Genomic DNA, 26,930 nt, shown 5'->3' on the forward strand with positions numbered 1-26,930 from the left:
ATGCGATTATTCTTCCTCTAGTTATAAGAGACAAGTAGCCTACCATCTTTGGTTTGTTTTTTATAAAAGCAATTTGCCGTAGACAACAAACAGTTCTTTTTAAGTTCGTTCTGGCAATGCTCTTGGAGTATTCTCAACTGGTTACTTATAAATTTTAAATGTAATGTTATTTATGAAAATCATAATATTTTTCTTCAATAAAAATAAAATCTGATCAAAGCAATCATATTATATAGATAATATGTCTGACGAAGGAAGTGATATATTTCCGAAACTGTAATACAGAATAATAATGTGTTTGTTTTGATTAGACTTTATTTTTATTTGATCTATACCTAGTTCCAAAACAAAAACGAGGAGCGTTCAGATTATTTTTCTCTGAAATAACGATGCACACAATAAATTTCATTTTCATGTTATGTTTTATGATGAATCTATGCGGAGAGAGAGAAAGAGTATTTTCAATTATACATAACTTAAAAGTTTTTGGATAGAAGTTTTGCTGACCTTATTAAGTATAAATTGCTATTATTAAATACTCCTTACCCTTCTTCTGATAAGCTCTCCAATTTGTACAGAATGTGTTACACTTCTTTCAGAAACAGAGATAATGCATCTTTTTCTAATTTAGAAGAAATTGTCAAATTGAAATGACAAGAGAATGCATAATGTGGGTATTGCGTAATAGTAATTGTGATAGTAAATACAAAATTATATAAATCAATTGGCTAATCTATATTAGTCTCATAAATACGAAGCGCGACTAGATGAAATGTTAACATCTACGCTTTAAAATCTGGAAATCCCGGATTCGGATCCGCGGACACATCCTGACTAAAGTTTATCCCACGTGAAGATTTACTAAAAACATTAAAGATCCTATCTTAACCATATACAGATGGTTATCAAAAAATGCAAAAACACCTATAATTTGAAACACTCAAACATTGTGAGAGTTTGTAACATTGAGTATGCGTGTGCAGTGCTTAGCCGTTATTCTTGGTGTCTTAGTTGATCTATCGTCTGTAGTACTTCAGGAGGGGGAGTAGAATGGAAAGTTTTTTTTTTTTTTTTTTTTTTTTTTTAAGTGGGTAGACGTGGTGAAGCAAAATGGGAGACCTTTATGAGTTTCAAAGAGCCCAAATTGTGGATGCACGACTAGTTCGCACGAAAATACCTAAGGTGGCCAGTGTGTTGGGTAAGTTGTGAAGAACAGTGTTAAAGGTGACGACGCATGGCACAACAACATCGGCGAAGAGTAATAATGGTGATAAGAGAAATTCAATGACTGCGATCGACGAAAGTCAAAGAAGACTGTCACCAAGAATCGAAGAGTGAATGCGCCAAAAGCGACTGTGAAACTCAAACAGCATCTTGATCAGTTTACTGCAACAAGCACATGAACGGCATACAATTTAAACATCAACGGTGGATTATAATTCCCAAACCGCTGATTCTCATTAACAACGTTTCAGGACGAATAAAATAGTGCCAAGAACATGCAAAGTACAGCGATGATTGGAAACGCGTAATATGATCCGATGAGCCCTCTTCCATCTTATTTTTTGACAACAAACCATGGCCGACAAGCAAAGAAATTTATGGTCCGAATTGTCTTCTTCGTACCGTAAAAGATGGTGACGGCTATGTGATGCAGTGACCGCAATTTCCTGTTATTCCGTTAATCCTGTAAATACACTCACAGGACACAGTACTCCCAGTGACTATGTGAACATTTTAGCCTACAATATTTATACAGGGTGTTATAAAAATGTGTCATAATATTTTGAGAACAGATTCCTCACATCAAAATAAGAAAAAAAATGTTCAAAAGTTGATAGTTTCTGAGTTATAGGGTGCCGAAAACGTGAAAACATGAACTTTAAAGGTCTATAATTCCACTACTATAGGACTGATCGTAGTCGGGTCAAGACATCACTGAGGAACTAGTGGAACTAATATGAGAACTATGCAAATATCCATCGTTCAGAACCTCCGGTATTTGAACAATCATTTTTAGAGAGGCTGTTTGGGAGTACTTGATCACTCTCCACTTACATCTCTAAAAAAATGATATGCAAGTACTGGAGCATTCTTAAACATGGATATTTGGATAGTTCTCATACCAGTTCCTCAGTAATATCTTGATCCAACTACGACACGTCTTATAGTACTGGAGCTATGACCTTTTAAAGTTCGCTTGTTTCACGTTTTTGGCACCCTATAATTCCGAAACTATCCACTTTTGAGGACAGGTCCATATGAACTTTTTTCTTATTTTGATATGAGAAATCTGTCCCCATAATATTGTGACACATTTTTATAACTTCCTGTATAATTCAGATATGCTTTTATTGCAATACAATACATACAGTTTTTAAAGTGATATGCAATACAATACATAAGTTTTTATAAGTGTACCTTATGTAAGGGTACATCGAAAGTTAATAAGGTCTTTGGACAAATATTTTACTTTATTACAGTTACAATTTAAATCATAGTATCAAGCCATGATTAACTTACGCTTTATGATGACGAACAGCACTTCTTTGAGGAACAATTGGAGGTGATATCTTCATCATAAGTTGATATAATATTTTGATGTTATTTTCTGTGTCAAACATTTGATCAAGAAAAGCCATTGCGTGGCATTTACGAAGTCCCTACACAATGATACAAGCACGATTTTCTTGAGTCCCATATGTGAAGCTATTTTTAAAGTAAATATTTAAAAAAAAAAAAAAAAGTTTTAGTTTATTTATAAATTGTTCCAAAATATATCCAGTTCTGAAACCGTCATTTGGCTAAACTGTAGATTTAGTATATACAGTAAAACCTGCCTTCAACGGACCCTTTATTAAACGGAAAACTGTCTTAAACGGAAATATTTCACGGTCCCATGAATTTTGGAGTACAAAACGTGTAAAAGTCCCTTCATTAAGCGGAAACTGTATTATGCGGACAACGGAAAGAAAGAAAAAAAAAACTTGAACTTAAAATTCTGAGTTCCGGACTACAGCGTTTAGAAAATGTTTAGACATTCTGTGAGGGGGTAAATATGTATACATTATATGTCTGCGATAAATTCTTCGTTCTTTTGTTAAATCTTTTTGGGCATTGTTGACCTTCCCCAACCACTACTCATATTCATCCCCACAATTTTTCTTTAATCCCCCTCACCTTAATCAAGAATCATACGGAAAGGAGAAGACGAGGTGAAAGAAGAGGAATACGGTACCGAGTTCGAAGAAAAGTGTAGAAAAGAGACGTATCAAGATGCTCTCAGACGTTTAAAGGAACTACAACAGTTTGCCTTACGAAAAAATGACTCTGATTTACTTAGTGCAATTTCTCAGGCTAAAATGTGTGCGAAAGTAGAGCAGCCAAGCAGCAATGTATACAGAAAACTCTGTTTGACTATTGGAAAAAATAAAGAAAGCATGTGCAAAGCATATTTTGTATTAAGTTTAAACATTTTTGTGTATTAATTCGTAGAAGAAAGAAATGCTGTAATTGAAAAAGGTACGTAGAACATTTTCTCAGTATGTCCATTATAAGCATCTATTTAAAAAAAAAAAAAAAAGGAAACGTCTACCTCCATTAAGCGGAAACCTGACTTAAACGGAAATTTTGGCCAGTCCCGCTCAATTCCGCTAAAGACAGGTTTCACTGTATATAAAAAAGTATTTGAGTCAGATATAAAGACAATCCGAGCTGGAACCGATTTCCAATCTAACGCAGTCTTTCCTTTCTGCTAGTAAGAATTCAAGCGTTACACTCAAATATTTTATAGGTGCAAAATATTGGTAGCATATGGTTATATAGAAAGATAAATACATATTTATCTGTAATTTTATACAAGTTATTTGGCTATGAATTTTCCTCCCAAGCACACCAGACAAAAAATCATTCCCTACTCTAGAACTAATATTGTTCCATTTTTATCATTATAGATGGCGTCTGACTAGTAGCACCTGACTGAATGGCTCAAAACCGCTAACGCATAAGCACTGCAATTACCTGAAGTGAATATTAGTCCAGTAAAGATAGCCCATTTTTCTGCCAAGAAAGGAACAAATTAGTAACAAGCTGAAAATTGGTATGGAAGTAGGGGGATGTGTCAGGAATAACATACTAAAAGTCCCCTAAAATCCGTCTGTAGCTTTTCCCGCAATTTTGAAAAATGTCCGCCCTCTTTAGACGACGTAAAGGAATTTATGGAAATCGTCACCCTTTATGTTTATTCCTCTAGCCACCGCTCTAATTATCACAAAGCCATGAATCATATATGGTTGGAAAGCTTGAAAGACAGAAAATCTAAGTAAATAACATATATGCCCATCGTGCTAAATTTCTAGAAGAAGAGGAAGAAGAAAACAGCTTTTTTATTTAAAAAAGATATATTTTCAGAAATCATGAGAAGTTTGCAACACTGACAGTTATTACACACCAACGAAACACCACCAACAGATGTCCTTGATATTTATCTCAATCATAGCCAACAATGAAACAAGTCGGTGCAATACAAGCCGACAAAAAAATATAACTTATATTAATTTCTGACCTCTTTGTACAAAAGTGCATAAGGTGACATACACTTTCACGGTTCTAGTCACCTTCTTTTATCACATAGGACGATTTGTGGAAGAAGCGCAAAACTCAAAATTTCGGGACAAAACGTGATTTTCGCAATAAATTCTTTAAAACTTGCAACACTGACAATTATCGCATGTTAACAAAACTCAGTTACCGTTTTCACTATCATCATTATTAATTTACTCTTAAAATGGCCAACGTTTTTCCCAATGGACTAAGCTTTTATGATACATAGTTTTACATCACTTAAATATAGCACAAAAATCATTTATTGACAGCATTAGAAAGTAGCAGAAATTGGTAGTCTCCTATTCATAGGAAAATCGTAATTCACACACTTAAAATCACTCTCAACTACAATAGTCATTTGAATGTAATTTTTTTTTAAAATGTCTTGTTTATAACTAGAATGCAATTTTCCTCCCAGTATTCTTCAAATCAACTTAATATTTACATTACACGTTAGTATGCACTTTAATAACATTCGAACTTATTTTATTAGAAATCGATGAGGTTATCATTACCTCGTTCATCTCTATGGTCTTCATCATTGGGTTTTGCATTCATGCATCAAATTCCTCGACATTGACATAAATTAGAGCACACAATTCCTGCTTTTCGACAAACGTACATGCTTTCACAGCCCTTTTTACAGTTACAGGATATTACACGAAGCGGGTTCCTTGGCCATTCTTGCTGGTACGAGAATACCTCCTAATGTTGTCCATTCATATTCAGTCATTCGCAAATCATTTCCACGGTACAATTGAACCTGATGATATGGTGTTTCGCAGCATCACTGGTGGGTGGCAATTTTGCCAATTGTATTTCGTTCTGAATGGGGAGCGACTTACTGCAAGGATGTATGAATGATACTGGAATTCATCCAGTAAGGTTACTATTGCTGGAGAATCGTAGTTTGTTAGTAGAACTATTGTACCAGCTTCATAGTTTGTACACTAGCAATACCATGGTTCAAGTGATCGGCATAAATCTTCCCGTTTTTGAAGTAATCAGAATGGCTTTTTCTTTCCCTGTCGATACAAAACACATGATGTGTTGCATCTAGTTAAAGCATGGTAGCTGAGCAAACCAGTTAGTATATATGCCTGTGTATCTTACAACTTCTTAGTACTAAATTCCTTACTCACGTCTTGTAGACGTCCAAGCTTTCGAAATGTGATGTCGTACTGATTATTACCTTGTTCAAGCAAAATGATTAAAATGTCAACATCCTCGCGTCAACATCATTTCAACATTATCGCGACGTGCTTAAAGGATTTAAACACTTGGATACAGCAGTTTTAGCTATAAGTGCGTCAGCATCACTTCTTGCTTGCTGGATTTGAATTCCAGCTTGTGTCAAATGAACTATCAACTCACGGGCGAAATAATCCTTATTTTTGAAATTACCTAAGAATTTATCTTTTTTTGTTAATAATGTGGTTTCATTTGTGAATAGCACCAAAGCTGATTGAACCTTTGACTCACGTTGCTCCCACTCAGCGGCTTTTGTACAGTTTTCAGTGCAATATCCATAAAAAAATAATTGTTGCTTTCGTTCCTGAGTTTTGAGTACATAGGACACATACGAGTTGTGCACGTCAAGGTATGTTCCATATTGTGGCCAAACAACATGATGTAGAAGCCAGCCTCCATCTATAACGTACACAGTGTTTTCAAATTGAGTTTTAAAATTTGTCCGATATTCAAACATGTCGTACAAAGCGGACTTTTTCGTTTTTCTCATGGACATTTCTGTGAAGAGAGAAAGTGAATAGGATGCAAGCTCGTAAGCAAAACACTGCTGGAGTTCTTTTTCGGACTTCTACTCATATGATTCAGTTGAAGTATGGTGTTTACAGCCAGTGGCTCATCACGGATACGCATCTTTTTTTGTTTCACATTTCCAAAAATCCGTCCAAACATTCCTTCAATACTAGCCAATCCGATTTCCTTAGATTTATCAGTTGACCATTTCATTACCTACCATGCCAGTGTTTAGGGACGCGAGCTCCGGATATGAAGGGAATGGAGAATGCTGGCAAAACCAACGCAAGAATTTCTTTAGATGTAATATATCACGCGATTGACTGCTTTGGTACAGGTCCACATGCCGACCAATGTGAAGTTCATGCCTATCTTTGGTTCATAATTTTTCAAGACATTCTCGTAAGTGGCACGCTGCTGGCATACTTGGCACACACTTAGATATTATCTTTTCAGTCATGCCTCTCCTATGGGTCAGTCCACCACTGCTCTTAATTACTCTCGCTAAAACCTGCTCAATCGTCATATCAGACCATGTGCCACTCCAAAATATATCTTTTCTACGAATAGTGAAGTAAACGTCTCCTGTAAATAGCTGGAACTCATGAAGATCCATTTCATCCTCCAACCGCGACATTTCTTGTAAGTACAGATGTGCGTACTTGGCATACAAAAGATGCTCAGCTGCATAGAAGTATGGTAACATTTCTCACATGCAGTGAAGATGAAGATTCAACTCCCCAGTTCTTTCGAACTAAAAGACGCATAATTTCTACAAGCTGAAAGTACAGAGCGAATAACTTAGAGATACGGCTTGTTTCTGCAGCTGCGTCAATGAATAACTTCAGGTCATTTGCAATCTTGATTAACTATGTTTGAATGTTGAACCACTACATCAGTATCGATACATTCTTCAGTCATCAGAGGAATACAAACATCTCGCAATTGACGCTCAAACTCCTCAGTGGCGTCTGATTCATTAAATAAACAGTATATATTGCAATTGCAAACTGTGTTTTAAAAAATTAGCTCGCAAAGCACGAGCAATAAGAATGGCATGGCTTTATCTGTGGCATGGAGTTACTAGCATACACACAAGGCCAAAGTTCTTCAATGCCACTACCTTTCATTATATATGCAACTGTTTCCATAAATGACATTATAGTGTGGAAAACCCCCAAGTCTAACAATCACTGACGGTAATTCACCAGAACTTCTACATGCTGCTACAATGTCACATGCTTTAGAGTACAAAGGTTGATCCAACGTAACTAAGCACGCTTTTTTGCTTCTTTTCTGCACATTCTTTGCTGGCAAACATAAGCGCCGAGTATACAGCATCCATGCTTATTGGCTGAAGATTGATGAAAGGTTGAATTACTACTTAATATGTTTGGCACTTATGGTTGTTGCTTGTCACCAGCTGCATAAATCCATTCCAATTCGGGCAAGTTGGTGTCTTCAACCACTTAAGAATCATCCATGCTACGTCGTACAGAAGGTGGATTTTAGTTTGGATATTCAGAACACGAAGGTATCTTATATCTTCAATAATTAAATCAGAAGGACCATTACCTTTGCGTGAGTACGTTAAAAGTGGTATATTCCATTCATTCTTTGACAGTGTACGTTTTTTTGAGCCCAGGTATTGCTCAATGATATGCGAGCGACTGAATATGAATGGACAACATTAGGAGGTATTTTCGTACCAGCAAGAATGACCAAGGAACCCGCTCCGTGTAATATCCTGTAACTGTAAAAAGGGCTGTGAAAGCATGTACGGTTGTCGGAAAGCAGGAATTGTGTGCTCTAATTTATGTCAGTGTCGAGGAATTTGATGCATGAATGCAAAACCAAATGATGAAGACCATAGAGATGAACGAGATAATGATAATCTCATCGATTTCTAATAAAATAAGTTCGAATGTTCTTAAAGAGCATACTAACGTATAATGTAAATATTAAGTTGATTTGAAGAATACTAGGAGGAAAAATGCATTCTAGTTATAAACAAGACATTTTTAGAAAAATACATTCAAATGACTATTGTAGTTGAGAGTTATTTTTAGTGTGTGAATTACGATTTTCCTATGAATAGGAGACTACCAATTTCTGCTACTTTCTAATGCTGTCAATAAATGATTTTTGTGCTATATTTAAGTGATGTAAAACTATGTATCATAAAAGCTACTCCATTGGGAAAAACATTGGCCATTTTAAAAGTAAATTAATAATGATGATAGTGAAAACGGTAACTGAGTTTTGTTAACATGCGATAATTGTCAGTGTTGCAAGTTTTAAAGAATTTATTGCGAAAATCACGTTTTGTCCCGAAATTTTGAGTTTTGCGCTTCTTCCACAAATTGGGTTTGATTAGTATAAGTGTTACCTCGTTCGAATTTATGTTTCTTAAGATTTCCAATGATATATAACTCTTGGTCCTATGTGATAAAAGAAGGTAACTAGAACCGTGAAAGTGTGTCACCTTATGCACTTTTGTACAAAGAGGTCAGAAAGTAACATAAGTTATATTTTTTTCTCGGCTTGTATTGCACCGATTTGTGTCATTGTTGGCTATGATTGAGATAAATATCAAGGACATCTGTTGGTGGTGTTTCGTTGGTGTGTAATAACTGTCAGTGTTGCAAACTTCTCATGATTTCTGAAAATATATCTTTTTTAAATAAAAAAAAAGCTGTTTTCTTCTTCCTCTTCTTCTAGAAATTTAGCACGATGGGCATATATGTTATTTACTTAGATTTTCTGTCTATCAAGCTTTCCAACCATATATGATACATGGCTTTGTGATAATTAGAACGGTGGCTAGAGGAATAAACATAAAGGGTGACGATTTCCATAAATTCCTTGTCGTCATCTAAAGATGGCGGACATTTTTCAAAATTGCGGGAAAAGCTACAGTGGGATTTTAGGGGACTTTTAGTGTGTTATTTCTGACACATCCCGCTACTTCCATACCAATTTTCAGCTTGTTACTAATTTGTTCCTTTCTCAATCCTATCTTTACTGGACTATATGTCAGTCACCTGAATCGAAAGAATTTCTCAAAATTGAGTTGAGTTGATTTTAGTTTAGCGTCCCTTTCAGCAGCGAGGCTATATGAGACGTGGACCTACTGATTAACATGGAATCCGAACCATATGAGCTCCCGCCGGGAATCGAACCCGGATCTCGCAATTTCTCAAAATTGAAATAGTAACATATGTTTTTGGTTTAATTAATGACAAGCGCTTTATATTACGCACTAGTTACGACGAGGAAGATATTCAGAGATTTAATATGACGTTGGTTGGTTAATCAATAATGTATCTTTTCATATCTTTATGAATGTACTTTCGCAGATTAGTGTGATAAGATACTAATTACTTCAAGGGTTTAATGTATTCAGTAAGGTAAATCATGTTAAACAATAACACAGTAAATTCCATTTCAACATCTTTTATTATTTGTTCTTTCATATATCTACACTCTAATATGAGAAACACATCCATGAACACACTAAAGGTAGCGTTATTGATTTATATAGCAACGTTATATCACATTAATCTTTTTCTTGTACCTGATGTACAGCAGTTTTCATCAGTTAAATTAATACAATATATTACTATTACAAGACGAGTCAAAGCAAAGATATGACAGAATGGCAAAAAGAAGCTATTGTGTGGTCGTGCCAATGGGCACATAGTAAATATTGTTGCCCAATTTAGTGGTATCAAGGCAGATAGTCCAACGTTCTACAAGGAATGATCTAACTAGTCGAGAACGCGAAACGGTGTCAGAACTCTGATCGCTAAAATATCCTAACTTAAATAAACAGCAGACTAGTTTCATGTCTGATCAACGAAATCGTTTTCATTCTCGACAAGAATTTCTACAGTAGAACAGTGGAGGAATCCCAACAAATTTACGAAAAAATATTATCAAGGAAACTAAATGCAGTGAAGATTTGAAGCACTATATAAACGATCCCTTCTCACTACAACATGTAAAGCTACACAGAACGCAGTCTTTAATAGGCTCAGAACGCAGACACTGAACCGTACTCGACTCGAAATACGTAGTATAGTTTAATGAGTCTTGTTTCTGTCTGCAACTAGGCCCTAAGGTTTAGAGGTAAGGGAGAGGTTTAGCAAGTTTTCAGCCCCAGTCCTCTATTAGGAATGAAGAATAGCTTTGAAAAGATTATTACATGACTGACATTTCTGTTTAAATTGTTGATGTGATTTGAAAACACAAAATTGTTGATATGATTTGGAAACAACACGAACACATATGACGTAAGCTTATTTTATTAGTTGATTCTCACTTTCCTTTAATTTATGACTTTTTATTGTAATTATATTGAAAAATCTTGCAATTTCAACTTTCTCAGGAGTCATATCTAAGTCTTTCTAGAATCACATAATTCAGTTATATTTCTTCTTTCTGTATGTCTCTCTCTTTAAAACTTTGATATAAGCTTTTGAATTACATAATTTTATTTACTGGTGAATCTTCTTTGAATACTTAAAAACCTGAGAACATGACTATATATTCTATGCATAAACAGAACATGGATTGGGTTACGCACGATATGAAACGAGATAATTTTCGTGAGGGGATTCGAGAATAGAACTCTTCCAACAGAAAGAGACTCTTTCGAGACGAGACAGCTTCAATTAGTGGCTCGTGTACATCCCTAAATATGGCTTAACTTGTAAAATATCTTTATTATTATTATTATTATTATTATTATTATTATTATTATTATTATTATTTGCTTTTACTCAGTAGGGGTCATGTAACATTGTTAAATCCAGTAATCTAGATACATGGTTCCGGCTTGTCTGTAACCCAACAATGTAAGACGTCGAGTGCACCGTAAGTTCAATAACGTATTTCACCCCCAGTATGGGAATGTAGTTTACCATGGAGGAAGGTTCTATAATAGTATAAGGATGTTTTCAAGCCATGACTTGGGTCTATTCATACAGGTAAATGTAACCATGAGCCAGCATGCTTATTTGGACATGTTCAATGTTCAGGTGTTGTTATTATTCCAATATCTTCATGATAAAATGCAGTGGACACTTCCATCTTCTAACAAGGAACCGCAGATATCTATCAGAGCCCGATGTTCACGAAACTTTGTATATAGAGAGAGTGGCTCGGGAAACTCGCACAGCCAAAATTGTAGTTGCAGTGTCCAAGAGGTTGGGACACTAGGGCTCGAGAAAGGTCAAGAGTGGAACGTCAGTACATTAAGGACATGGTGAGAATATGCACGTTTTTCTTTAAAACTGGTCATTGTAACGACACGAAATGAGCATACGAGATGGATACGAGATGGTAGAAGTGATAAAAAATATCCGCCATCTTGAAAGAGGCCATGTTGAAGCTGGTGCGATTGGTGTAAATGAGAAGAGGGTCATACGATGCATCAATTTGAACGTAAATAGACTCAAACACCTGTTGATGAAGTCTGTTGTGGGATTGCATTATTGCTGTGCTTCTGGTAGACTGGTTTAGGTACAAGATGAGCAAAATGTATCTCATGATACTCGAGTAGATGGTGAGTATGGAGCGCTATCAGTGGGATCTGTGTAACTAGAAAAACATAGCAAAATATAGTTGTAACACTACTTGATTTGTGTTAGAAACAACATATAATTGGTGTGTATGGTCTTTTCGTGTAGAACAATTCTATTCTGATATCTATTTGAATTAATGGAAATATAATAAATAGCAGGGAGTAATCTACACCCCCAACACCCCTTAACACCCCTCCAAATTTCTTTACACACACCCCTGGATGGAAAAGGAATACTCCCCCAAATCCAATTGTATCAACCAGTATCATATAGGTTATTTATTACATCAAGTTAAAAAAGGTTTAGCGTTTAGGAAAGAAGGCAATATTCTTATTTATTTATTTCACTTCAAAATACGAAGCGACCTCGTTCTCATGTACGACTTCGAGAATCACATGAACTCATTGTTTCGGGCGGTGTTTCGATCGAAACAATTGACAAAACAGACCCGCTCATACCTACTCTCCTGGGCTCCGTGGTCGTTTCCGAGAAAAGAGATTGATGGACAGATGCAGATGACTGAAATTGGCAACGTCTTGAGCGGTCGTTCACCTACCTCCTCCTCAATAAGGAAAAGTGTGACAATATAGTTATAAGCCTATACCAGATTCAGTTGATAAGTGCTACTCTGCAACAGCTCGCAACCAGAGGGGAGCTAGGGAGGGCCTGGACCTCCCTTAATTTTTCACGTCTCCTTCAGACCTCAATACAAAATGCACAATTTAGATATTTGTAAGAGCATTTTTAATGACTTGGCCCCTCCTAACATATTCTTGTCCCCCCAAAGCTCTGTGGCTGGTTTCGCTGCTCTGCAAGTGGTGTATCAACGGACGGACGTTAGAAGGGTGTAGTCAAAACGTTTTTAGAAATGAAAAGATCGATCGAAGTAAGAATTATATATATTTTAGACTGAGTCTAGTGTTATGCAGGAAAGCATTTGGCGCTAGCTTAATTTTTTGTAAAGTATATTTTTTATTCATGTAAATTCATTGAGTGGAACAGGACTCATTGCGCGTCACTTTTTTAACTAAAATTTACTTTTTTTTTTTTTAAGTTGGTCACTAAAAGTTACTTTTTTCAAATTTGTCACTAAAAGTTACATTTTTGAGAGGTAAAGTGACTTTTTGGTGTGATTTATGTTTTGCATTGGCAGTTTTCTAAGAAAAATATAAAAACAAATGGAAAAAGGCAGAAACTTGTTACTCATTACTCTTCTGAAAGCTTCAGTACTTGTTGCCACATGTGAAACAGTCAGCTTTATTCTCACTTCAGCTTTTATTCTTTCTAAAGCACAGTGGATGGTTGGTGGATGCTTAAGCTCTCAAGGTGGGGTTGAGAACCCTTCTGTATCTATTCTTTCTTCTATTATAACAGTCGTTTAGTTTTCTCTCGTAATAGTTAACGTTGTATGTGTGTGTTTGTGCATGAGTGGTTCATCATGTTCGTCTTGTGTTATGCTCCTTGTATGTTCTTCTTAAGAGTAGGTGGTGAATTTGAATATTTCACGTTTTTGAGAACTCTTAATGCGAAGTTACGAGGGTCATTCGGAAAGTAAAGAATGTTTTGCGCTAGCGTGTGCGCGTGTTCCCCCACCCCCGCTGCCGCTGGGTTATTGACCTTGGCATGCTTTAGCCTCAGTCTGGCACCAGCTGCGATCCGCTACGGTCCGTTATTGCTTCGCTGTGCGACTGTAAAATGTGCGATACAATTACTGATCCCGCCAAGTGTGAGGTTCGTAGTGTGATAAGATTTTTGAATGCAAGAAAAGTGCGTCCGATAGAAATTTATAGACAAATCACTGAGGTGTATGGAAATGTAATGAATGAAGCATCAGTTCGTAAGTGGTGCATTATGTTTAATGACGGACGGACGAATGTGCACGATGAGGAACGCTCGGGCCGGCCTTCTGTTGTGACTGACGAACTCAAAGGAAGAATTGAGCGGAAAATTCAAGAGGATAGGCGATTCACTATTGATGGGCTGCACGAATTCTTTCCTGAAATTTCAAGAACTTAAGGAAGCTGTTAGTGATTGGTTCAACAGTTTGGCGGCAACTGTGTATGCCGAAGGCATAGAAAAACTTGTACCACGGTATGACAAGTGTTTACATTTACACGGTGACTATGTCGAAAAGTAACTTAAGTATCACATAGTATGTAACACAAATTTCGCCTTTGTATATCAGTTATTAAAGTGTTTATACAAAAACGTTCTTTACTTTCCGAATGACCCTCGTAAATATAATGTCTGGGATGAAGAAATTCGGAAATAGGCCAGAACTGGTTCCACTTACTCAGAAGCTTTTTACCTCTCCTAAGTCTGCTTACCGTAACTACAAAGCTTATTTTGAAAACCTAAGAAAGGAGGAATCTCAAAAAGAAGAAGTAAAGAAGAAAATGAAATGAAATCATTGAGTTTTACGTCGAACGGTTATGCCGGTTAGGCTAAAGGAGACGGTGATGATGAGTAATGAATGAAATGGTGGGATGAAGAAAGTGAGAGGAAACGGGAGAACCCCGAGAAAACCCACGCACACGGTGTTTGTCCACCACAAAGTTCACTTGGCGGGGGCTGGGATCGAACCCGCAACCCCAAGCACCAGAGGTGAACGCTCTACCACTGAGCCACCGCGGCCCATAAGAAGTAAAGAAGAAACAAAGCAACAAAGAGAAAGGCGATGGAGAAATTGATAAAGGTAAAAAGGGGCATAATGAGATTTTGGTCATTTTTTCGTGTGCTTTTGGCCATTTTTTGGTCACTTTCAAATATTTACAAGAGACCAGACCACTATAAGCCCAGGTATTATTAAAATTAGGGTATATTAAAGAAGGCAAAACAGAAAGATACAAAATATTTGTAAATTGAAAAACTGGAAAAGAACTAAATCGATGAATAATTTTCTTATGAAAGATATTCAGAGCCAATAACGTAGCCAGTAAGGGGCAGAAACGGAGATTAAGAGATCAAATAATATTACAACAATTAACGTTAACAACAGGTTTAGAATATTAAAATAATGAAATTGGAACTATGTACAGCATAAATTACTAAACGAATGTGATTTCAGCATGAAACGAGGGATTTTTCCCAAGTAATATTTTGCCCCACTCCACTAAAACTTGCTGGGGGTGAATAAATTGAAATAATAGCAGAATTTTGCAAAATAATTACAATAATTCGTATGTAATCAATTCATGTGTAATTACTGGGTAAAATAGTGGAGGTTAATTCCTAATACAGTGAAGCCTCTCTTAGCGAGCATCTCTCAATAGTGGACATCTTTATAAGAGGACAAACTTTCTTATTCTTCCATTCCATAAATATGTGTGTTGTGGTGTTATGAGAGAGAACTCTTCCATTTAGGGACACCTCTCATTTACCGACAAATAATCGTGTTCCACCGATGTCCGTTTTGAGAGGTTTCACTGTATTACTGCTCAAATGTGCGAACTTACTTTACTGAACCTAGCTGATATTATTATTATTATTATTATTATTATTATTATTATTATTAGTAGTAGTAGTAGTAGTAGTAGTAGTAGTAGTAGTAGTAGTAGTAGTAGTAGTAGTAGTAGTAGTAGTAGTAGTAGTAGTAGTAGTAGTAGTAGTAGTAGTAGTAGTAGTAGTAGTAGTAGTAGTAGTAGTAGTAGTAGTAGTAGTAGTGGTGGTGGTGGTGGTGGTGGTGGTGGTGGTGGTGGTGGTGGTGGTGGTGCAATAGTTGCGTAACAAAATATACTGTTTTCTTGTTTGAGTTTGTTTAAAAATTATATCACTATTCTGAGAGCACACCCCCTTTTATTTTCAACACACCCCCAAGTAAAAATTTCTGGCGTACTTACTGATAAATAGTTACTAGTATATACCAACCATGGCATTATTATGCACATCGAACACGTCTTATCAGCCCACCCATGCCAATTACATGTTGTCTCTTACACAAATCACGTAGGGCTAAAATTCTATTTTGCTCTACCTGCTCCAGTGTCATGAGATACATTTTGCTCATCTTGTACCTAAACCAGTCTACCAGAAGCACAGCGATAATGCAATCCCACTACAGACTTCATCAACAGGTGTTTGAGTCTATTTAAGTTCAAATTGATGCATCGTATGACCCTCTTCTCATTTACACCAATCGCACCAGCTTCAACATGGCCTCTTTCAAGATGGCGGATATTTTTTATCACTTTTAACAGATCATATCTACCATCTCGTATCCATCTCGTATGCTCATTTCGTGTCGTTACAATGACCAGTTTTAAAGAAAAACGTGCATATTCTCACCATGTCCTTAATGTACTGACGTTCCACTCTTGACCTTTCTCGAGCCCTAGTGTCCCAACCTCTTGGACACTGCAACTACAATTTTGGCTGTGCGAGTTTCCCGAGTCACTCTCTATATGTACAAAGTTTCATGAGCATCGGGCTCTGATAGATATCTGCGGTTCCTTGTAAGATGATAACCGCTGTGTACGCATTGCTCAAAGTATTTGTATATAGTCTAAGAAATACCTGGACCCTGTTGCACCTCGTCTGGCCTGAAAAATCCCAAGATTTGAATCCAGCTGAAAATCTATATTTGGAGCAGTGTGTGAAACGTAGAAATGGATATCTTCGTACTTTGTTGAAATTACGTGATCTAATAAGCGAGTGGATTCTCATCGATATAGCATACCTACAATAAATCGTAGAGTCACTTCCAAACAGAATCTGGGCGGTTGTCTAGACTTGAGACGGTGTTCTACCAAGTATTAGATAACATCTATCGAGAGTAACTAATTTTTTTTATCTGCTGTGCTTAAATTTCCATGCATACGTACTGTATATCTTAAACTTCTTCACAATCGTTGTTTGTTTTTGAATTGTTAACTATTTCCCGAAAAACTTTAACTTTATTCGTCACTCCCTGAATTGTATCAAATTTTATATCTGTGAATTGTGAATCATAAAACATCCGTATACTAATTTCATAGTTTTATATTCGCCAGAACTTCTACATAAATAAATTTTGTCTCTTCATGGCTAACAACTCAAAAGAAAGAGACTGTTTATATATCCATGTATCTATATCCATTTATATCCGGGAAATTCTTCTCCCTAGAATTTCCAAAATTAGTGCCACGAACTAGATATACGTATTTTGCGTAGAAAAAAAAAGTTTGTATTTTAATTTTTAAACTTCTTGAAAGTGATGTTTGTTTCCTCTGTACTGAAAAATATCTATATATCAAGCTTTTTGCTTATATTGTAGCTTTCTTGAGCCTACAGTGATTAACCTGGAGGAAAAATCGTGTGTTTTGTTCCACAATAAATTGCATGGATTTTAATTGCTTGTAATTAAAAACTACAAAATTCACATTAAATAAAACGGCCTTAACAAAATAATTTGTAATATGATATGTATCTTATAGGAAACAGCACACTCCTTAAATTTAGGAAAGTTAGGCATACAACACGAAACTAAGTTAGTTATGTTTCACCTATATATCCAACACATTAGGCTCAACAGTCTAATGAGGAAGATATGGTTTTGGTTAGTGCAATTTTGGAAATAGCTAAAAGGAACAGGATTAGGAATTTTGTGGCTCCAAAAGACAACAATGCACAGATTTAGAACAATTCGTACTTTAAAATATAATAAAGACCATTTGAAGATGTTTATTTCAATGTAAATGTTTATTTCAACTTAAATGTTTATTTCAACTTCTCCAGATAAGTATTCTTGAAAATTCAGTTTAACCTATGCTCCTTGAAAATGAAGTTTGTGAGCTTTCTTAAACGTAACTTATATTAACTTACAGTTATAAGTTACAGTAAAATAACTGTAAACTTTAACTTCTGTTGTACTTCGATACAACTGTTAATTACAATAGTAAATGTAACTTACAGCTGTTTCGAAAAAATTCGTAGATGAAAAAATACCAATGGTCTAGTAGCTAGCGCGTGCATTTTCGGGGTACATACTGGGGTCCCGGATTCGATTCCCGTAGAAGAGCCTTGAAATGTGATCAAATTACGGTGATTTGGACTCCACGATAAATTGTACGTCCACGTCTTATATAGTCTCAGTGATCGAAAGGAACGCTATCTTTAACCTATCAACCATTTAAGAAGAAAGTGTTTAATAGCATATACAATCTAACGTGAGATTATATTAAAATTTATTGGTAAATAGTATATACTACACAAAATGACATAAAACTTGTCAAAATAGAAACACACGAGACCAATACAAAAATATAGAGATCAAGATTTCTAGAAATTTCCATGTTGAAGATACAATCATGCTGAACCTCTAATGATAATGAGTTAATTTACTATTCACAATATACAGTGGCGTATCGAAGGGGGTTGTAAACCCTCCGATTGAGTTTTTCATATTATTAAAATGAAAAGAATTTCAATTTAAATCTTGGAAATGAAACAGTCTCTGTATGTAAAGAAGATTCAAACCATACGTATGACGATATCGCTTTCAATTGTTTAGAAGACGTGGCTGACTACCGTATATATTTATCCAGGAATGATAAGGAGACGAAGGGATTATTTATTGAAAGTAAAAATAATATAACGTCGTTTCTACCGATTTGAGTGCTTATCTATCATGCAAACCTAACCGAAGCTTAAATAAAATGTATAAACGATTGCTTGAAGCATCATCCCATAATTGCATTGGATGGGAGACCCGGATGAGATACCTGATAGTAATACATACATGCATCTTCAGGGTTTTCCAGAGGAAGATATTGTGTCGCACATTGCATCCTAAGTGGTGGGGGACGAGGTGTTAAATATACAAATACTTTATTATTTTTAAGTAAACAAGGAAAACTACAATTAGACTTACTCATTCCAGTGAAATGGCCAAATAATCGACAGACGGAACACCGGGATCTTGTGTCGGCAATTTGAATACGAAGGGGGGTGAAGGGACGTATATCAGCATATTCTATGAACAGACTACTTTTTGAATAACATCGTTCTTGAAAGTTTTTCGCCATTTATCACTCATGGTTTTATCTAACCACAACACTAAATAAAGTACATTATGAGCTCTTTCGCTAAATACTTTATTAAGCAGCGAGGGAAAGATATAAGAAAAATTAAAGAACAAAGAGAAAGGCGAAAAGCGTCAAGATAAGCGTCATGTTGGAATGAAGATTACATGTTCATTTTTCTTCTATCCAATGAAGCATATTAGCGTAGGTGTTCATAAAGTAGATTTTTAAACATTGTGACTATTTTCACCATTTTCTGGTAAGTAATTATTGTACAGCGTGGTCCGGAAGTGTGCGTAACCTCCCCCCTTTAGTTTCAACAGTGTAATGTTAGTTATGGTAGAATGTCTGTACACAGTTACCTTGAAGTCTTAAGAGTCAAAAACATCGGTATGACCACCATCCATGTCGTAATCTCGGGTGAAAAACAATTATCTAAATCAGACGTTTCCTGGCCGCTGGATTGGAAGAGGTTGTGCATCTTCACCAGCTCCCTTTACCTGGCCTCAAAGAAGTCCCGATCTGACGACACCAGACAATGCTCTCTGGGCTTTCATAAAGCAACAAGTAAGAAACACTCGATATCATACAACACAGGAATTACGAGCAGTTGTGGAACACGCCTTCACCCTCGTGACTCCGAAGTATCTCCGCAAAACATCTGCGAGAACTTAGCGCAGAATTCAGCTGTGTTACGACATGGATGGTGGTCATACCGATGTTTATGACTCTTAAGACTTCAAGGTAACTGTGTACAGACATTCTACCATAACTAACATTATACTGTTGAAACTAAAGGGGGGTACGCCCACTTCCGGACCGGCCTGTACATGTACATTACGTTTAAGAATTTAATTAACAAACTCGTGAAGATGATTCAATATATCAAACAAAAGAAAAATGTTCTAATAAACATGGATCGAAAAAACGCGTCTTTTCAGTTATAAACCGTCGAGAATGCAGAACGTCACGTTTTAAAACGTCCTGACTTCAAACTTATGGGACCTGTCGCAGGCGGCTTAAGGGATTACATAGGAACCAATATGCGCTCTATTTAAACATCCACTTTTTTTTTTCTTTCTTTTTTTTAATCATCCTCGTGTACCGACGAACCCACTTGTAAAAAGGAAGTTGGTGTATGAGGATATAGTATTAATTATGAATTTAGCATTCCTTTCGCTGGTTACCGGAGGATTAGTGAGAGCCAAGTCTCTTTTTAATTCTTTCAACCGCTTGCGATAAGTCCAATAGTTTCATATAACTCTGAAAGGAGACGTTTCATGACCAATGTTTATTATAACTTCTTTCATTCATTTGACATTAGGAATCACCTCCCAGAATTTCGTCACTGAATTTCTGAACAAACTGTATATATGTGTGTTCAGGTGGTATAATTTTCTATTGAAAATAAAAAAAAATAAAAAAAAAACTTTCCTTAAAGTAGTTAAATTTATCCAAATTAATTCATCATAAGAGAGCTTAAATACAAATTTAGCGTCGGTAAACCACTTCTGATATTTTCATTCTTACAGCATACATTGCAAACCATCGCCATCATAAGTATTTTACAATCACTGGGAGGAAACTGAGAAGTTTCCATACATTATTATCCTCGGCCAAGCTCTTCGTTTTGACGTAACAATTATCTGGTTCAGTACTTGCGTCAATTCTAGCCTCTTCCCACTTTTCCCTTCCATCGTACCTCCTATGACGTCCGTCATTATACAGTTCCCTCTCAGCTAATTCCCAACCAATTTCTTTTTTATTTTAATTGTAAACATTCTGAGCTCAAACTATTACATAGATACAAACCTGTTGTTCAGACTTTAAATTTCATTTAGAAAAACTGCCAAGTACTTTAGATGTGTAAAAAGTTAAATTTTGATTTTGTATAATACGCACTTATGTATTACAAAAGAAATAATTTACATATTCTTCTTATTTTTATATATGTGAGACTGAAATTATTTCGTCGTCTTTAATAAGTTTTTGGTGTATTTTTCTACCATACATCTAAAAGTCAAAATCAAGCCACCTATCTACATTTCAGTTATTGGGTTATTCTTTCATATATAGAAACATTTTTTTCACACAGCAAAAATATCCAAGCACTAAATTAAACCAACACTGGATTAATTAATTGTGCTTACGCTAATCATTCAACCCTATTAAATAAATAAATGTATTATTCTTGTTATAAACTGAGTGTATTCCAAGTTATGTAACCATATTGGTTCAGAGTTACCAAACAGTACGTAGCTTAGAATATAGAAATAGCAAATTCTTAAAAATAAATACACTGCTGAACAAGACTGCACTTATTTAATATAAAAACACATTTACACGTGACGTTTCGATCTTCTAGCTCATCCTCATCAGATCCTCATCAGACGTACACTGAGTGATACAAAAAACTACTCAAATATATATACACAATTCATCTCCCTATCTGCTCTCTCATTGGCTCGTTCAAACAGCCAATCAGAAGCGTGGAAATCTATCTGAACTGACCAATGGGAAAACATATCATTTTACCAGGAAGAAACAACAAGGAGCAAGCAGGCATTGAATACATTAATTCACATACATTTTCCTGTATTTATCAATAATATTTCTCCATTCTTTATTAATGCTGATACCTTTGGTCCAGTTCATTAAGTTTACATCCCCTTCCTTTTCTATCCACCAGGCCTCTTTCCACTTTCTCGGCCACAACCTTTTTTCCCGTTCCAGCACAATAACTTCTTCCCAGTTCACATCATGTCCTTTTTCTTTTACATGTTTAAAGATTGCGTCAATTTCTCTGCCATATTTCACATTAATTTTATGTTGTTTAATTCTTTCTTTCAATAATTTCCCCGTCTCCCCAATATATTTCATATCACAATCCTTACAATTTATACAATAAATGACACCTTTCTGATCTCTTTTTTCTTTAATCCTCCCTTTGCTTTTGACTATGTCCAACAACGTTCTGCTACCTTTTCTATACATCTTGACCTCTTGCTTTCTTAACATCTTTTTTAAAATCTCGGTATCTTCTCCTAGCCCTACAATGCCTTTCCATACCCCCTCTTTGTCCTCCCCACTTTTACCTTTTCCAGAGACCACAGATGCTTTAACGATATCCCTTTTACTATAACCATTCTCATACAGCTGTTCTTTAAAGATTTCCACATTCTCTTCTACATTTTTGTTACAAATTTTGGTAATTCTTTCTAACATATTTCTTATGAAATTAACTTATGTGCTTCTATCTACATTACTTTTCTTATTACAATAAATACCAGCATTACATTCTTATTGATACCATTGAGTCTTAATGCTCTTCCCTTCCTTACTCATTAAAATGTCAAGATAACATAATACACCTCCCTGCTCTGTCTCTAGTTCTAATTCTATTCCCTTCTCCTTATCTTCAATACTACCAACGAACTCTATCAACTCTTCTTTCGATCCTTCCCATATTCCAAAACAATCATCAACGTATCTACATAAAAATTGAATCTTTTCTTTCCCCTTTTCTACTACATCCTTCTCCCACACATTCATAATGATATCAGACAATACCGGAATTATCTTGGATCCTATACTTAAACCATCCTTAATCTTATATATGTCATTCTTAACTTTACAAAAACCAAACTCCCATATTAAGTTGAGGGCTTTCCTAACTTTCTCCCATTTCCAGCCTTTAACACATTCTTCCCCCATAACTCTCTTAATCGTATCAAGTATAGCACTTCTCTTTAGACTAGGGAACATGGCTTTAACATCTAAACTAAACAAAATACAATCATTATTAATTATAGCATTAGTGGTGTAGTTTATTACTTCTCTATAGTCTTTAACTGCCAAAGTCTTTTGTCTCTCTCTTACCCACTCTAACACTGGTTTCAATTCACTTTCTAGCGGTTCCAAATAATTATCCCTACAGTCCATAACTGGCCTAAGCTTTATTTCCTTTTTGTGTATTTTTGGAAAACCCTTTAACACCGGCACTCTTCCATCTTTATTCATCCATTTCTTAAGTCCCTTTCTTTTACATTCTTCTTTTAGTTCTTCTTTCTTCTTGTCAACTAATTCATATTGTCCATCCACCAAATCCTTCACCTTGTCCTCATACCACTCTTTATTCATTACCACTGTCTCCCCTCCTTTGTCAGCTCTCTCTAACACTATGTCCTTCCTTTTCCTAAAGCTATCATATCCTCTTCTTTCTTCTTTTGTCGAATTCGAAGATCTTCTGTGAATTTCTTTCTTTACCAAAACCATTGCCTTCCTTCTTAACCTATCTCTATCCTCTTCTTCTTTAACTTCGTTCAACGCTTCTTCTATAGATTAGACTATGTCATCGACCCTGCTTGTTCCGTCTTTCACTTTAAATTTAAAACCCAATGAAAGAAAAGACTTCTCTTCTTCTGACACTTGGACTTCATGAAAGATTTGATTTTTATGTAGATACGTTGATGATTGTTTTGGGATATGGGAAGGATCGAAAGAAGAGTTGATAGAGTTCGTTGGTAGTATTGAAGATAAGGAGAAGGGAATAGAATTGGAACTAGAGACAAAGCAGGGAGGTGTATTATGTTATCTTGACATTTTAATGAGTAAGGAAGGGAAGAGTATTAAGACTCAATGGTATCAAAAAGAATGTAATGCTGGTATTTATTGTAATAAGAAAAGTAATGTAGATAGAAGCACATAAGTTAATTTCATAAGAAATATGTTAGAAAGAATTACCAAAATTTGTAACAAAAATGTAGAAGAGAATGTGGAAATCTTTAAAGAACAGCTGTATGAGAATGGTTATAGTAAAAGGGATATCGTTAAAGCATCTGTGGTCTCTGGAAAAGGTAAAAGTGGGGAGGACAAAGAGGGGGTATGGAAAGGCATTGTAGGGCTAGGAGAAGATACCGAGATTTTAAAAAAGATGTTAAGAAAGCAAGAGGTCAAGGTGTATAGAAAAGGTAGCAGAACGTTGTTGGACATGGTCAAAAGCAAAGGGAGGATTAAAGAAAAAAAGAGATCAGAAAGTTGTCATTTATTGTATAAATTGTAAGGATTGTGATATGAAATATATTGGGGAGACGGGGAAATTATTGAAAGAAAGAATTAAACAACATAAAAGTGATGTGAAATATGACAGAGAAACTAACGCAATCTTTAAACATGTAAAAGAAAAAGGACATGATGTGAACTGGGAAGAAGTTATTGTGCTGGAACGGGAAAAAAGGTTGTGGCCGAGAAAGTGGAAAGAGGCCTGGTGGATAGAAAAGGAAGGGGATGTAAACTTAATGAACTGGACCAAAGGTATCAGCATTAATAAAGAATGGAGAAATATTATTGATAAATACAGGAAAATGTATGTGAATTAATGTATTCAATGCCTGCTTGCTCCTTGTTGTTTCCTTCTGATAGAATGTTATGTTTTCCCATTGGTCAGTTCAGATAGATTTCCACGCTTCTGATTGGCTGTTTGAACGGGCCAATGAGAGAACAGATAGGGAGATGAATTGTGTATATATACTTGAGTAGTTTTTTGTATCACTCAGTGTACGTCTGATGAGGATCTTGGCTAGAAGATCGAAACGTCACGTATAAATGTGTTTTTATATTAAATAAGTGCAGTCTTGTTCAGCAGTGTGTTTATTTTTCTGATTTTATTCGCAAGATGTATGACTATGATTGTGTATCAGCAAATTATTCATACTCACAGAAAACATACCAGTATCCTTTTATCAATGTCAAAGCAATATGAACCATGGACCTATTATTTAAGGTGGAATCTGACTCACTATAATACATTCAAAAACGCTCTCCCACTGGGCATCGTACCGAGACCACATGCACCAAACGTACGAACGTTAGAGCTCTTAACAAATTTAGAATTAAATTTTCTTTGGCGTATTCTCAGAACAAAGAAAAAAATTGTATTCAAGATATATTAAGACCAAAACTACATGAAAAATCCACTAAAAAAAGAAGAATATAAAGCTAATTGTACGGGGAATTGGTTCCTAACCAAATTGTAAGTGAAATTTGCCTTTACAAAATAAAGGAAAACGTTACTTTCTAAATCGATAAATAAAGAATGAAGAAGAAAATTTTTTAAATGTCTTACTTTGATTTTGTTTAATAATCATTTCATAGACCCTATTACATGTACATTTGAACAAAATGGTATAGAATTCGTCAATGTTTAAAACAGATTTAATAATTAGAAAAGACAATGCTTCTTCTGAACAACTTGTAAGAGGCATAAAATCATTTTTACACTCTACACAATAATTATATAATGAACTTTATCACTCACTATTTCAATTACTATACAGTATATATATGTACACTTCTCCAAGATATAATTGCGTGTCCGAAATTTTCTAAGCCCCTTAAAATTGTAGATTTGGCAACAATGTGATCGCAGTTATAGAAGGGGAAGTCATAAAAAAAAAAAAGAGTTGGGAAGCCTTCCCAACACACCTTCTTGTTTGCTGTTCGAAATACTTAGATCCTTTTCCATTACTTAATGTAATGTTAGTTTCAGACCAAAATAGTACCTTGACAAATACAGAAAACTTTGTTTAGTTAAAACATCCAAGCTTTTGAAAAAAAAAAAAAAAAAAAAAAAAAAAAAAAAAAAAAAAAAAAAAGAGTTCCATCTGTATCAATACTAAAAGACAGTTCAACAGCGTGTTTCGACAGTCGTACGTGTTTCTTTCTTTCTTTCTATTGGAATTCAAATTTTTTGAACCTGGTTTGAATCCCACTGAGTGCTTTTGTTATTTCTTTTTTTTTTTTTTTCAATAAAACGTTTCTGCTGTTCTTGCTTTACATTTTCTAATTTTATGATTCATTTCCTTCTTTCTTTCTTTAGGAGAAGTAATTCTTTTGATTTGCTAAGTGATTACAATTTGTATCCGAGAATTTTCCAAACACCAAGGAAATGAATAATCTGAGCATTTTTTTCTATTTTTTCTTTCATTTCTTTGAAGAGTACATGGATACTACTAAATTGTTACTAAAATGAGCGTTTATTCTTTCCAGATTAATTTCTATTCAGAGTGAAATAATAAAGAAGTCAACAAATATGAATTGCTGTAGGGTTTATTTAAAAAGAAGAAAGAGAATAGGACGAGAACCAGAACCATGCTAGATGGGGGCGAGCAGGGCGGTCGCCCCGGGCGTTGATAGCAAGAGGGCGCTGAATGAGCAAGAAAAAAGAAAAAGTGTTGGATATGAGTAAACGACGCGTCGCCCCGAAAAATGTTTTGGCGCCCTATTAAATATTGTTATCGGTTTGCAAATAAATAGATTTGTAAAAATTGTCTTGCTCGCTCCGCTCACAATCCAAACATTTCAATATCAGTTACAACAAGTTTTTACTCTTATTTAAAGAAAATTGTTATATATGATTTGTTAATGACAATATGATATACAAAGTGCCGAGTTATGACTTATAGTGTACGCATGAGCGTTTTCAACATCAGAAACGATTAAAGTAAGAAATATGGGCTAGGCGTTTTGATGCTGGAGTTTGCTTTGTTAATCACTCTTTTCTACTCTACTTTTGCTTTTCTACGCAATCGGATTAATCATGACGGTGAGAATGAAAGTGTGAAATGGGACAAGTGAAGAAACACACGAAAGCAGCTGTTTGCACTGGAATATTAAAAATGAAAGTTAACAAGGGGAATAATAACATTTTCAAAATTCAAGTAATTGTAGAATAGGAGCTTAAGGGGTCAGAACTTAACCCAACAAATTTTGTCTTTTTCAAAGACTGACCACTATCAGTGTTATGTTTTTATTCCATTGACATATGAAAGGCTTCCAATTTGAATGAATTTATTGGGATCATTTCTCCATCAACTACTTGTACCTCCAGGATATTTTTTGTGCGTACGTATGTGTTAGCGTAGTTTTAATATGTTAATTAATAACAAGTAACCTTAAATTCACAACTTTCATTCCTTAA

General features: G+C 35.3%; 2 protein-coding genes across 2 annotated transcripts in view; both read right to left on the reverse strand.

Annotated features, from left to right (window-relative positions):
- LOC145691813 (uncharacterized) overlaps positions 1–26,930 on the reverse strand; it is a 108,529-nt gene that overhangs the window by 47,678 nt on the left and 33,921 nt on the right. The window lies entirely within an intron of this gene.
- LOC145692259 (uncharacterized) lies at positions 22,253–23,227 on the reverse strand. Its single transcript, XM_081767556.1, has one exon. It carries the CDS (start codon positions 23,225–23,227, stop codon positions 22,253–22,255), a length of 975 nt encoding a protein of 324 aa, XP_081623682.1.

This window comes from Thermobia domestica, chromosome 8 (genome assembly GCF_964235325.1).
Source record: "Thermobia domestica chromosome 8, izTheDome1.hap1.1, whole genome shotgun sequence".
NCBI lineage: Eukaryota > Metazoa > Arthropoda > Insecta > Zygentoma > Lepismatidae > Thermobia > Thermobia domestica.

Coding starts and splice junctions, on each gene's coding strand:
- LOC145692259 (XM_081767556.1), bottom strand. CDS start 23,227: ATGGTTTTGGTAAAGAAAGAAATTCACAGAAGATCTTCGAATTCGACA.